Consider the following 12,002-nt stretch of genomic DNA (forward strand, 5'->3'; position numbering starts at 1 on the left):
AACCAATACTTGAACTACAGGTAGATAAAGAGAACTATCTTTAATGGCTTCTACTTATGTGGATTATTTTAGGTCTTTAACATGGTCACAACCTCAAGAAATAAAGCCTAACTATCTATATGTCTGGACTCCAGGGATATCATTATCAATAAAGAAAAAAAATTGTAAGGCTTCTGGTGTGGATAAATAAACAAAAACACACAATTAAGGAACCTGCAGGTTGGATTAGAACCACTCGTGTTTTTTTTTCTCTCTGCTTGTTAAGATGAACTATCATCATGCTAACAGAAAACATTTAATTCTTATAACAAACAAAACATAAATAAAATACAGACAACTTTTATTCACATAATATCAGTTGGTTGGACATTTCACTGTAATTGTTGACACTTCATTTTTGTTCTCTACATGCAAAACACATTCAAGTAAAAGTTAATCAGATAATACTGTGCTCAAAGGAAGGATATGTATCTTAATTTAAACTGTGAAGCTTTTACAAATATTACAATGCACAACTTTAGTTGCAGCCACAGCAGCAGTTACTTGGGAGGTTTACATACAGTGTTAGTTATCTTAATCAGTGCAGAGAAGCTGCCCGTTAGGCGTGCTGAGACCAGAGGAAGCGATCACAGCGCTCAAGCATCGTCTGGATCATTGCTCTGAAACAGAGAACAAAAGAAGAATACTGTAATACCTACAAATTAAGTCCACACTGATTCTTTTTTAAATATATCTTTTTAGGACATTTCAGATTTCATTCACACATTTGTGGTTCTGATGGATAATGTGTATGGTTGATTTTTATTGTTGTCTACAATAAAAAACAAAACATGATTGAACTAGAAGGGTTCTCTCAGTAGAGTGCAGATCTCCGCCAAGTGTGTCTGCAGCAAACCCTGCTGTAATGTTTGATTAAAAGAATACAACCCACAATTGGCTAATTCCTTTAAATCAATGAAGAGATCTTCACCTCCTCTGTGCAGACAGGCGTTCTCCTGGGGCGTAGCAGCTACAACAAAGTGTTTGTTTGCCGCTCTTTAGACAATACACATGTAAACGTGAGGTTGATGCCCAAATAAAAAGGCACTGAACAGCCGTGTTTCTGGCAGAGCGGTGGCGATGCATTTAGCAGTGTATGAAGCTACGTCAGCTGTTAGCAGCGGCGTTACACTCGGCTGTGTGTGTACCGATAGTTCCGTTAGCTGTAACCTGATAGTGATTCATGAGGGCAACTCATTCCGTCAGAGAGGGCAAATTTGTAATTTGTGATTTTGGGCTATACAAAATAAACTGAATTGAATAGCCAAACACACCGTTCAAAACATTAAAAGTGAGCAAACTCACTTTGTGCCTTTTTTTTTTTAGATGAAATAATAAAACACGCACACACAAACATACACGGACACACACATACACACCGTACTTCAATACCGTGAATATATGATGTTTTGCTGGCTTGTATCTCACTGTTTTGTCGTCCTCTTGATGTTATGTCTTTTTATTTTTTTACAATAAAAAAGACTTATATAAAAAAAAAGTGAGCAAACTTACTAAGAGTAGTAAGTGAGCCAATCAATGACAGTATCAAACAGGCAATACAAGAGAAATTGTGAGTCCCCGCAACCACAAGAGGTCCTTAAGCATGCCGTTATAAAAGAGCACCCAACATATTATGCAGTTTGCTGCAGGATTATGCAAGATCAGCCGTGGACGGACAGAGATGTGCGCACTCACGATTGATCTCATTATCTCCTGACAAAGATAATAATAACAGCTTGATAGTGGGAGTGCGAGAACTCCTTCCCATACTGTTCAAGTTTGGTAATTGGCACCCTGACCCACCTCTGCCTCTTCTCAGTGACTCTCAGAAGCTCACAGACCAGTTTGGAGCGCGGCGAAAGGACACACTGCACTCCACACTCCTCTAGGACGGCCATGGCGCTGTCAGGCCCGGCTGTTCGGGCCAGCATCAGGGTCAGGTTCTCTGGGCTGATCTTTCCACCACAATCTGCCGAGCCGTTGGACCGGCTGCTCCCATTCACACCTGTGACCTGCTCCGAGGCTACCGCACTGCTGCATCGCTGAGATACCTGGATCAAGAGCCTCCACTCTTCCAAGGTCTGAGGCACAACACCTGGAAAAAAACAAAGGGACAAGACAGACATGAGACTTTGATGGTGTTTTCTTTTTCTTTTTGGCAAACATGTTTCAAACCAGTGTCATTTAGTTTGATTGTGTTCAATTTTGGTGAAAGTAAATCATTCAAGTACCTAGAATTTGACTGATGTTTAACTACACACAAAGTGGAAAAAAGGATGGACCAAGCAGTGCACCCAACTGTATTGTACCTTGGATTTCCATGCTGTAGACATGTCATTTTAAATATTTGCCTCAGTAACACCTGACACACATCACAGTTATGAACTCTCCTCTGAGCTCATAAGAGATTATAATTCTGCTTCTGCCTGAAAGTTTTACCATCGGCTTCCTCCAGCAGACTGATGTCATCCAGCTGACAGATGGTGGTGAACGCTTCTTTGCGACACTGCAGCTCACAGCAGAGGTAGATGTAGCCCGTCCAATACCTGCACACACACATTACACAGATGGAAACTCACAAACATAAACAGCAAAAATAAAATGACTGTTGGGTCAAAAGAAAATTCAAAGTACCCGTGACTGCGGCAAGTCTCTGCCATCTTCTGCTTGGAGGACAGGTCTGCAGGAAGACGAATCAGGAGAGACAGGAGGCGTCCATAACCCCAACTGAAACAATGAGAATGCCACCTGCAGCAGGAGTCACATGAATTCAGTTACATTTATTCTTATATTTTACTTTCTCAGTATTATTTGACCTTGTTGTGAAGTGTACCGTTGGTAGTACATCTGTTCAGAAAACACTTTTTGTTTTATATTCTCAAACTGAAAACTCTAGGCCTTAAAATAAATAAATTAAAAGGATCATGAATCTCATTTATCATTTTTCCCCACAACAACAGGACCCCACCTGGGCTGTCCATCGGGGCTCAGGGTATCATAGTGTTGAGGGGCATCGTGGGTAAGCGCCAGCTCCAGCCAATCCTGTCTCAGTGATTCTGGTTCAAGAAGGGACTGCAGAAATGACAACCTAGAGGAAGAATGCAGAATTTAAACATCACCAACACAAGGAGTTCAAAGTATCTTTCCGTCTTTGAAAAGTAGATGAAATTAAGGATGTACCTGTGCTCCTCAGTTCGTGATTGGACCAGATTATCCAGGTACGCCAGGAAGTGGCTTTGTTGAGCCATGGCCATTACATCAGCAGGAGTTATCGTAGGATAGAACTGTGTAAATGAGCGGACAGCCGCCTCCCTGTGCTTTTGATACAGCCTGGAAAATAACATGACAAACTCACTTCACAAGGTCCATCACAACTCTGATGTCAGTATACTGCTAGAAAGAAATACGTGTACTGACCTGTGTAAGTGAGCGAGGAGTGGAGGAGCACTCCAGGGCTGCAGCTCTCTTAGACTGCGCAGTGATCTCAGCAAATCCCCTCTCTGAATAACCTCCACCACCTTACTGGACTGAGTGAGATCTACAGAGAATGACAATTAATTTATCATTTAACATTAAACAAGTAGAATATCAGAGATGCACGTTAAGTTACAAGATGAGACCTAAGGCAACTATTTATGTCAGATACCTGAAATGTTAAGATTCTCTATGTTTTTAAATGGTCTGTACTTTACTGTAAAGTGCTTTTCTAGTCTTCCGACCACTCAAAGCGTTTAACACTACATGTCATCATTCACTGATGGCAGGGGCTATACCATGCAAGGTGCCACCTGCCCAACATAACAGCCTACGGGAGCAATTTGGGGTTAAGTGTCTTGCCCAAGGACACATCAACGTGGACCAGAGGAGCCGGGGATCGAACCTTCGATCCTTTGATTGAAGGACAACCCTGCTCTACCACTGAGCCACAGGCTCCCCAACAATTGGTTAAATGATGAATAAACTCAGCAGCGTTTCAGGCGTTTAAATACCCTTCATTGAATTATCTGTGGAAATGTGGTCCTGTTTTAAAAATATCTTATTTATTTATGCCCTTTTATCCTTTCAAACAGAAACCAACTGAATTTGTGAAATTTGGAAATAAAAACACAGGAAAAAAAGATTAAAACAGAGGTTTAAGGAGCAGCTTCTGACCTAGCATGGCCTCCATGAAGGAGCTCTGCACCTCCGGCTGATCCTGACAACACAGCAGACACATTCTTCTCACACGCTCTTGGTCCAGCAGAAAGAAGTAGGAGCGCAGGAAAGTTGTACAACCCAATACTTCATTCTTCTGGTTTCTGAAGCACATCATCTCTGTGTATAATGTTGCCAGCTGGGTGAGATTTTCCAGTAGATCCGATGGTACAGGTTTGGGCGACACCACTCGAACGGGATCTTGAGGACTCCCATTTGAAAATTCAGGCTTCTTCTCAGTGGAGTCAAACTGGTCCTCTTTTTCTTCAAGCTCAGGAGACTCTTCTTTCTTCTCCTCTGTGATGCTCTCTGTGGGTTCTCCTGACGAGATCAAAGACTCCTCTTGTTGCTCTGAGCAGGAGTTTAGATAATCCCACCTCTCCTCTCCCGGCTCATCCACATTTGAATCCCCCGCAGCAGTTGACCTGTGCGCTACAGATCCGAGTATTCGCTCCAGCACCGCCAGCCACTCCTGCAGAGTTTCTCCCAGGCAGACTGGATCCAGTAGCACCAAAGGATCTTGGATCTGGGACCTGATGTCGGGAAAATGGAACGTGTAAATATAAATTCAGTTCTTACTAAAAAAAAAAAAGGCAGTCAAATCTTGCAGTCAGGATTCTATCAAAATGATGTACAGCACTTACATAGCGCGCTCCGTCGCTGAGCGAAGTTCCTGCATGTCGGCCTCTGCGTTTGGCATTTCATCATAAACTCTGTGACGACAAAAAAAAAAAAAAACCTTTTATCTGATTTACTTCCAATAGTCTATTCAAAACAAGATATTAGCCCAAAATACAAAGCAACCATCTGTGGAATCATCTGTTCACAGTAGAAAGGGGGTTTAGTCCACTTTTACCGGTCTGTACTTACTCATTGTCCATTTCCTCTGAGAAGGAAGCGGAGGCTGACATATCCAAATGCCCGCTGTCTTTGAATTCAGGCCGCTGCCAGAGCTCAGAGTTCATCTGGAGGGTGTTGATCTTCTCTGTTGTCTTCTTAACAAAACTAGAAACACTGAGAAAAACAAAAAAATCGAATAAAACAACCTTTTACCAATGATATCACATTAGATCCAATAACCTGAGAGGCAAATAGATCTATTAACATTTGCATATGTCAAATGACTGAATGTGATGCTGGGAAATGAAACCTGCCACATGCGTCTACACAGATGAACAAATGAACAAATACAAAAAATAGATGTAGGTCTTGAGTGGAAAGGGGAAGTAAGCTGTCTAAAAGCACAGCTGCACATTAATAATTATAGTTTCTGTCAGAGTTTCAGTCCTCCTCAAAAAAGAAGCACAATCCACAAATAATTTCCTCAGTGTTGAATATAGTTTAAAGTTATCTAAGATGACAGCATCATGCCTGCTGGGACACATTCTGGTATTGTCCTCTATTACTCTGGATGTTCACCTGTCTTTGACAGCCTGCAGAGCGATGCGAGGGGGTTTGGGACGGAATGAGAGTGGGAGGTGGAAGTGCAGGCCTTGCTCAGATCGCTCAGCCTCCATACGCTCACTGCTCTGTGGATCTGAATAAAGATGGGGGCAAGAGCCAGAGGACAAACACAGATGGATGGAGTACTGGAGGGGAACGATGAAAGGCAGAGGACGTAATGCAAGCAGATGGAGCAAAGCTGCCAGACACCACTATCGAGAAAACGTAAATTAAAGGCTGCACAATGCAAAAAATATAACCAAAATGATGATATACGTGTGATACAATGGAAGAGACAAGAAACTTGACATTAGCAGCGGGACGAAGAGAAGATCGTAGTCATAAAACATGTCAGCCGTCGAAGTGATCATTCAACTCTCACAGCAAATCCAGTGATACAGCACGGCAACATTATTGATTTAATGATTTAATATTTTTCCAAATAAAAAACAAATAAATTGTAATGCTAAACATACAAGACAGTACCAGCAGCAGGTACATATGATCAGTATGACAGAGATAAAGATTATAAAGACTATATAAACAGTCAAATTATTGTCACATGCATAGATGCTCCAAATAACTAATTTCTCATTTGGCATTTTTTTTCATGTTTTGTTTTTGATTATTCAGGTATTTTAATTAGAGTGGAAGAAATCTAATAACTTCACTCTCTTTTCACACTGAACTCAGAAGAGGCAGAGAAGGATTTTGTTCCTGATACACGCACACACGCGTATATACAGGATGTGTGTGTGTACGCAGTCACAGAAAAGAAGAAAAACAAGGAGTGAGGAAAGAAATGTGAATATTTTCTTGTTTGTATTTTGTATATTTCTGTTTTGCTCTAATTGTTGTTCTAGCATTACATTACAGCATTTTATGTAAATTAGTTCAGAAGCAAAAATATCCTAATCAAGCCTTTTTACAGATTCCTTCTCTGTGATGTCTTAATATATTATATAAATAAAGTATCATCCTATTCAACTTGATTCCATCTGGCAATTATTATATTAATACTACTAATAATTGTTGTAATAAGTAGTCAATATATTAAACACAAAAAATATGTTTATTCATCAAATTTACATTTATTCATCCAAAAAATTCGAAATATAATTTGTACTTTAGACTTGCAGTCCTTTTTATTAACAGCAGTTGTTCATTTAACAGCTAACAATCTCTTACCGTGATCCACCTGCTCTTCCTCCTGCACAAAACTGAACTCTTTGAGCCGCTCCTCCTCCGACATGGACTGATTGATGAGGGAGCTCGTCTCCTCATCTGACTGACTTCCTCTGCGGCTGATCACGCGATAGATTCCACAGTCCAGGACGTTGAAGCTCTCCTGGATAATGATATATCTGATATCAGCACACACTAATTATATATATAGTACAAGGATTTACAGAAGCTGTGTGCTTAAGCTGAATAGGCTCACATAATTTAAAATGTATAGAATGACCAGTATTCAAAGCATGATGTATTTATTTAGTTTGATGTGCAGTAATTCTGCATGCATTGTTGAAACCTGCTATTCCTAATTGAACAACCAATTTAATCTAATGCCACAAAGGCAAGCTTCATTCATCAAATGAGGTGGGTGCTTATCATCTACAACAGTTATGGTAGTTACCATAACCTAGAAATCATCTCCAGAAAGTTACTTAAACTTACGTGTGAGGAGATGCTACTTCTTCGGCTGCTGGAGGCGGAGTCCAAAGGCTCCAGTTTAGTGATGACTTCCTCCAGCTGGCCAGTCAGCTCCAGGTGTGTGTGGGAGCTGAGCTGGGACCGGAGATGTTCAAGGCGGTCGATGGGAATTGCTTTCCTGGCCTGAATTAAACCGGAATGATGAGCAAGGCTTTTGCCAATGCGTTATCCTCAACACAGGGGGGTTCCTACTAAGATCATGAGAAATCTAGTTGATACCTGATTTCTAAAACGCTTGATTTACTTCAAACTACTATGGTCAATAAAGTCAGGCTATATACCTGCTGTGTTAAGAAGATCATGATGTTAAGTACTGAGTCTATGTAATGAAAGTATTATACCGTTAGCAGGAGCCATATTTAGCTCTTGCACATTTTTGGTTAATTTTATGGTTCGGTTATTCAAGGTGAAACATCTCAGGTTCACAGGTATATAATGTGCTTTATCCTTGGGAAAACACAAATATCTTAGCCCAGATGAGTCCGGTATCTAGATTACACTGAGCATGGCGGTGACCATCTTACCCGGCTGGTGGTGATTGTGTGCTGGAACATACAGCAGACCATAGCCGCTAGAGGCCAGGACTCCCTCCGGAGCAGACGCTCAACACAGCGCTCGGCAGTTAACAGGGAGAGGTGGGACAGGCGTCCGCTGCCATGAAGACAGAAGAGCTCGTTGCGGTAGACAGCAATATCAACCAAGTCTGCGAAACCAGAGAGCCGGTTTGGATCAATTTACAGAAAATTAAAACGGGAACAAAATGACTGCATGATCAATGCAGGTTAAATATTATGACCGTTTTCATGTGATTATTATCGACTAGTGGTGCTATATCAACATATTTACAGCTTGTGTGTGTTTATGAATAAAATGTTTGCGCAAGTACTCCGCTTGTGCCATTTTGGGGGGAAGCAGCACAAACACACCTTTGACTTCAGTCCACAGAAGCACTTGCCCATTCTGAGGTGTGAAGATATAAATAGCTGAATCAGTCCAGGTCAGCAAGTTTTGGTCTCTACACATCAAAATAGAGAGTGTACAGTTAGTCAAGAAACAGGCTTGCTTGCTTTTATTATATAAAAATGAAGAGATGTTTTTTTTTGTGTTAATGTCTTTTGCAATCAAAATACTTGCTCCATTTCAACAATGTGCATATGATTGAAATAGTGATTGGCGGGCCTAAGAACTCAGATAATAAGATATATAAATTATAACCAACATTACCCAAAATAAAGCAGTCTCGGGAAGGCGATTGACTGGGGGCTCTTCTGCACTGGATTGTAATGCTGTGGCTCATCTCTGCAGGTAACAGAAGAAAAAAAGGAAAGAAATCCCCCAAAAAATTAGGACATTGGCCTTTTGAGGAAGACTATTTAAAAGTGGGAACCATCAGTACCTGTAAGTGATGAGAGGTAGAGGAGGACATGCCAGTGGCTGTTTGAACTGATGGGTGCTCAGAACCTCGCCATTAAAACTGGCCTCCCATATTCGAGACCCTGGCCGGGCAGAGTACAGCAGGGGGGGCTGACCAACCAGTAACCCCCTGTTCTGAGGGAAAAAACAGGCTCCATACTCCCCATCACGCTCCTTATTTCCAACACGCCAGAACTTCTCCCTGAAGGCAGTAAGAGAAAAAATAGCTGAGAGTAGCCCGGGATCATTTTATATTAATTACCATTTTCTTTTTTCATTAATCATGAGGACAAATGATATAGAGAATGAATATCTTACACATAATTTGTTATAGATTTTTTACAAGAAAATATAAAAGAATACTTAATTGTTAATTGAGGAATCCTTAACAAATCAACACAGAACGAGTATTCTATGTCTACCATTGGAAAATGGATTCACTATCTTGGTAAAGAACACTTAAGCAGGGACACTATTTACCAGTATGGAGGCACTGTGGGAGAGTCTCTCTCCTTATACAGACGCAGCAAGTACTTACCGCTCTGTGTCACAGAGGTAGCAGCGGCTCAAGGAAGATACCAGCAGGCAACCATCTTGGTACCCGAGCTGAACCACTCTGGAGTCCACAGTGGTGACGGTCTGAACAGGGAAGATAACGAATGCTGACCCCTAGACACAAAGAAAACAATATCAAATAGTTATGGCATCTATATGAATGAGGATATGTGAAATATGGTCAGTAATAGATGACTAGAAGACAACAAGGGGTGGCTGACACTGGATCATTTTCCACAAAAGGTGAGAGAACCAAAAATACAATTTCTCAGGCTGTAATTACTGGCATGTTCTGGATATCTTAAAGCTAAGGTTGGTGATCTTGAGAAACTAGCTGCATTTAAGAAAAGTGTTGCCAACTCTTTTCCAATGAAAGTAGCTAGCAGCACTAGTTCAAAAAATATCTAGAGAGAGTTGCCACACTGACCTTACCTTCAAGCCTCCCTCCAAAGCCACTCCCCAAAAAGCATCATTGTGAATGGAGACTTAATAATGATTTTTTTTTACTGGTGTATCAAGTAGAAAGTTCGTCAACTTTTTTAAAAATCCATATACAGTACATACACATACACACACACACACACACACACACACACACACACACACACACACACACACATATATATATATATGCACTTTGAATCAGCAGTCACTACCTTGCCCATCTTGGAGGATCCTGCGCGGAGAAAGGACACCTTGCCTCCAGTGTCCCCGACAAAAACTCTAAGTGCGCTGGTGTCCCAGCAGAGTGCAGTGATGGCCTGACCTCTGTGCTCCCAGGACACACTGACTCTCTCTGGACGACCCCGCCGCTCCAGCTGCAGCTCCCACACCACCACCAGACCCTGACTGGAGCCGAGACAACAAAGTGAACATACAGGCAACAAAACACACATATAGACTTCTTTACTTATTGGAGAGAATCTCACCTTGTTGCAACAGCAATAAAGTCTTCATCATGAGGGCAACATGCCACCTCAGTGATAGATCCCTCCTGAAAAAAGAGTGCATGATGAGTGTTCCTTACTAAGTAGCAGACCAATAGTAAATTCTGTATTTCTGCACATTAGTCACATATTACCTTGTGAGTGAGGATGAGCCTTTGCTTCCAGCCCTCCTTCTGGATCAGGTGCAACCCTCCTGCTGATGTTCCTAAAGCGAGCCACTTCCTTGACACTGCCAAACAGGTACACTGTAACACAGAGGACAAGAGAATGTATTCATCTGTTCACGTAGCTATACCATTTTTGAGTAATAACATGTTAAGTGTAGCCGCTTCTCCTAAAACTCAGATAATCGGCAAGACCATTTTTTTATCCTGTAAAATCTAGTTTGGCTGTTGGGAATTTAATCTATTTTAAGAGGTGCAATGACTGTTTTTAGTAACACAATGTCAGTATTTTCTTTTCACTCTGAAATACTTTAGAGACATTAGATACGATAAATCATTCATGTGTGATTTAACTACAAGGCCGACTCAGTCATGTGATGGTGAAACCTACCTTGAGCCTGCCAGAGTCCAAACGGAGAGCAGACAGAAGTGGATCGAGGCAGTCGAACTCTGCCAGTACATGACTGTGGTTCTCTGGCACAACTGGTATCAAAGGCATGTTCACTGGTGATCCTCTACAACTGAGAGACAAATGACATTCAGCAATTTTAAGAAAAAAATGTGGGGGATGTCAAGAGTCCCTACTCTGCCTCCTCACATACTAGGCCTTCATCTGCGTGGCATCACATGACTTTCAGGAATGGACCTACCCTCTCAAATTGACCAGTCATGACTTCACTTTAAAAAAAAAGAAAAGGTGTTATCATCTCTAGTTTCCATTCAAGTTGTTAAAATGTCTCATCCCAGCATCAGGAGATTTCAACTAGCCAGAAAGAGCATTTTGACAGGACCAGAGGGCACCGTTCAGCTTTTGGTTTTGAGGTGAATTTTTAATTTATGAGGAAGCAGAAGCAAAACTAAAACTGCAGATTAGAATAATCTGATACAGTTGACAAAACACATCAATGTGTATGCAACAAAAATGTTTTAAAACTACATGACAGAACATAATTGCTCCTGAGCATTAAAGTAGTTGACACAAGTATCAAAAGAAGGTGAGAAGTAACAGCCAACCGTGACCTCCGTCTCTCTATTTGTTAACACGCTACTGCAACAGGAACGTTAGCATAGCTGAAATGCACATGGCAGGGTTTAACATCTAGATCATAATCCAGAGACACCCATACGGCTTTGCTTTTGCAAATGATTGTGCTTAAATGTTGCACAAAATGCCCTTAATCACATTACAACTGACATGTTGACAACGTTTCAATCGGCATGTGGCGCTTATTATCGATCATCTCTTTCTGTCCCCTCAGGTGTAACATGCCAGTTGTAATCTCTATGGCTGTAAAGTGGTGAGGAAGTATTTAGATCAGACAGTTTTAGTGGAAAATACACAGTAAAATCAGTAATATCGATCGAGTTTCTGCTCCAAAACAACCAAAAGGGGCGATTCAGTCTGCATCACGAGACCCGTCAGCTGACACTGATGCCAGCGTTTCTATCAAAACTACAGCGCCGAAACCCTTAAAATCAATAACAGGAGCACGATATATGATGATAAATATACGTTAGTTTATATATGACGGCT

The 12,002-nt window shown here is 41.2% G+C and overlaps 1 protein-coding gene across 1 annotated transcript; it reads right to left on the bottom strand.

Annotated features, from left to right (window-relative positions):
- Positions 1-25: 25 nt before the first annotated feature.
- On the bottom strand, positions 26-10,967 carry hps5 (HPS5 biogenesis of lysosomal organelles complex 2 subunit 2; the record flags this gene model as incomplete). The annotated part of the gene is made up of 22 exons (XM_079223241.1): positions 26-659; positions 1,843-2,134; positions 2,479-2,585; positions 2,674-2,787; positions 3,008-3,127; positions 3,220-3,369; positions 3,457-3,577; positions 4,192-4,766; positions 4,878-4,946; positions 5,104-5,247; positions 5,653-5,770; positions 6,865-7,024; positions 7,354-7,512; positions 7,914-8,092; positions 8,316-8,404; positions 8,614-8,688; positions 8,786-9,004; positions 9,341-9,471; positions 10,014-10,206; positions 10,287-10,351; positions 10,439-10,549; positions 10,860-10,967. 22 exons carry the CDS (start codon positions 10,965-10,967, stop codon positions 599-601), a joined length of 3,360 nt encoding a protein of 1,119 aa, XP_079079367.1. The 3' UTR covers positions 26-598.
- Between the last annotated feature and the right edge of the window lie 1,035 nt (positions 10,968-12,002).

Source organism: Taurulus bubalis (genome assembly GCF_910589615.1).
Source record: "Taurulus bubalis genome assembly, chromosome: 9".
NCBI lineage: Eukaryota > Metazoa > Chordata > Actinopteri > Perciformes > Cottidae > Taurulus > Taurulus bubalis.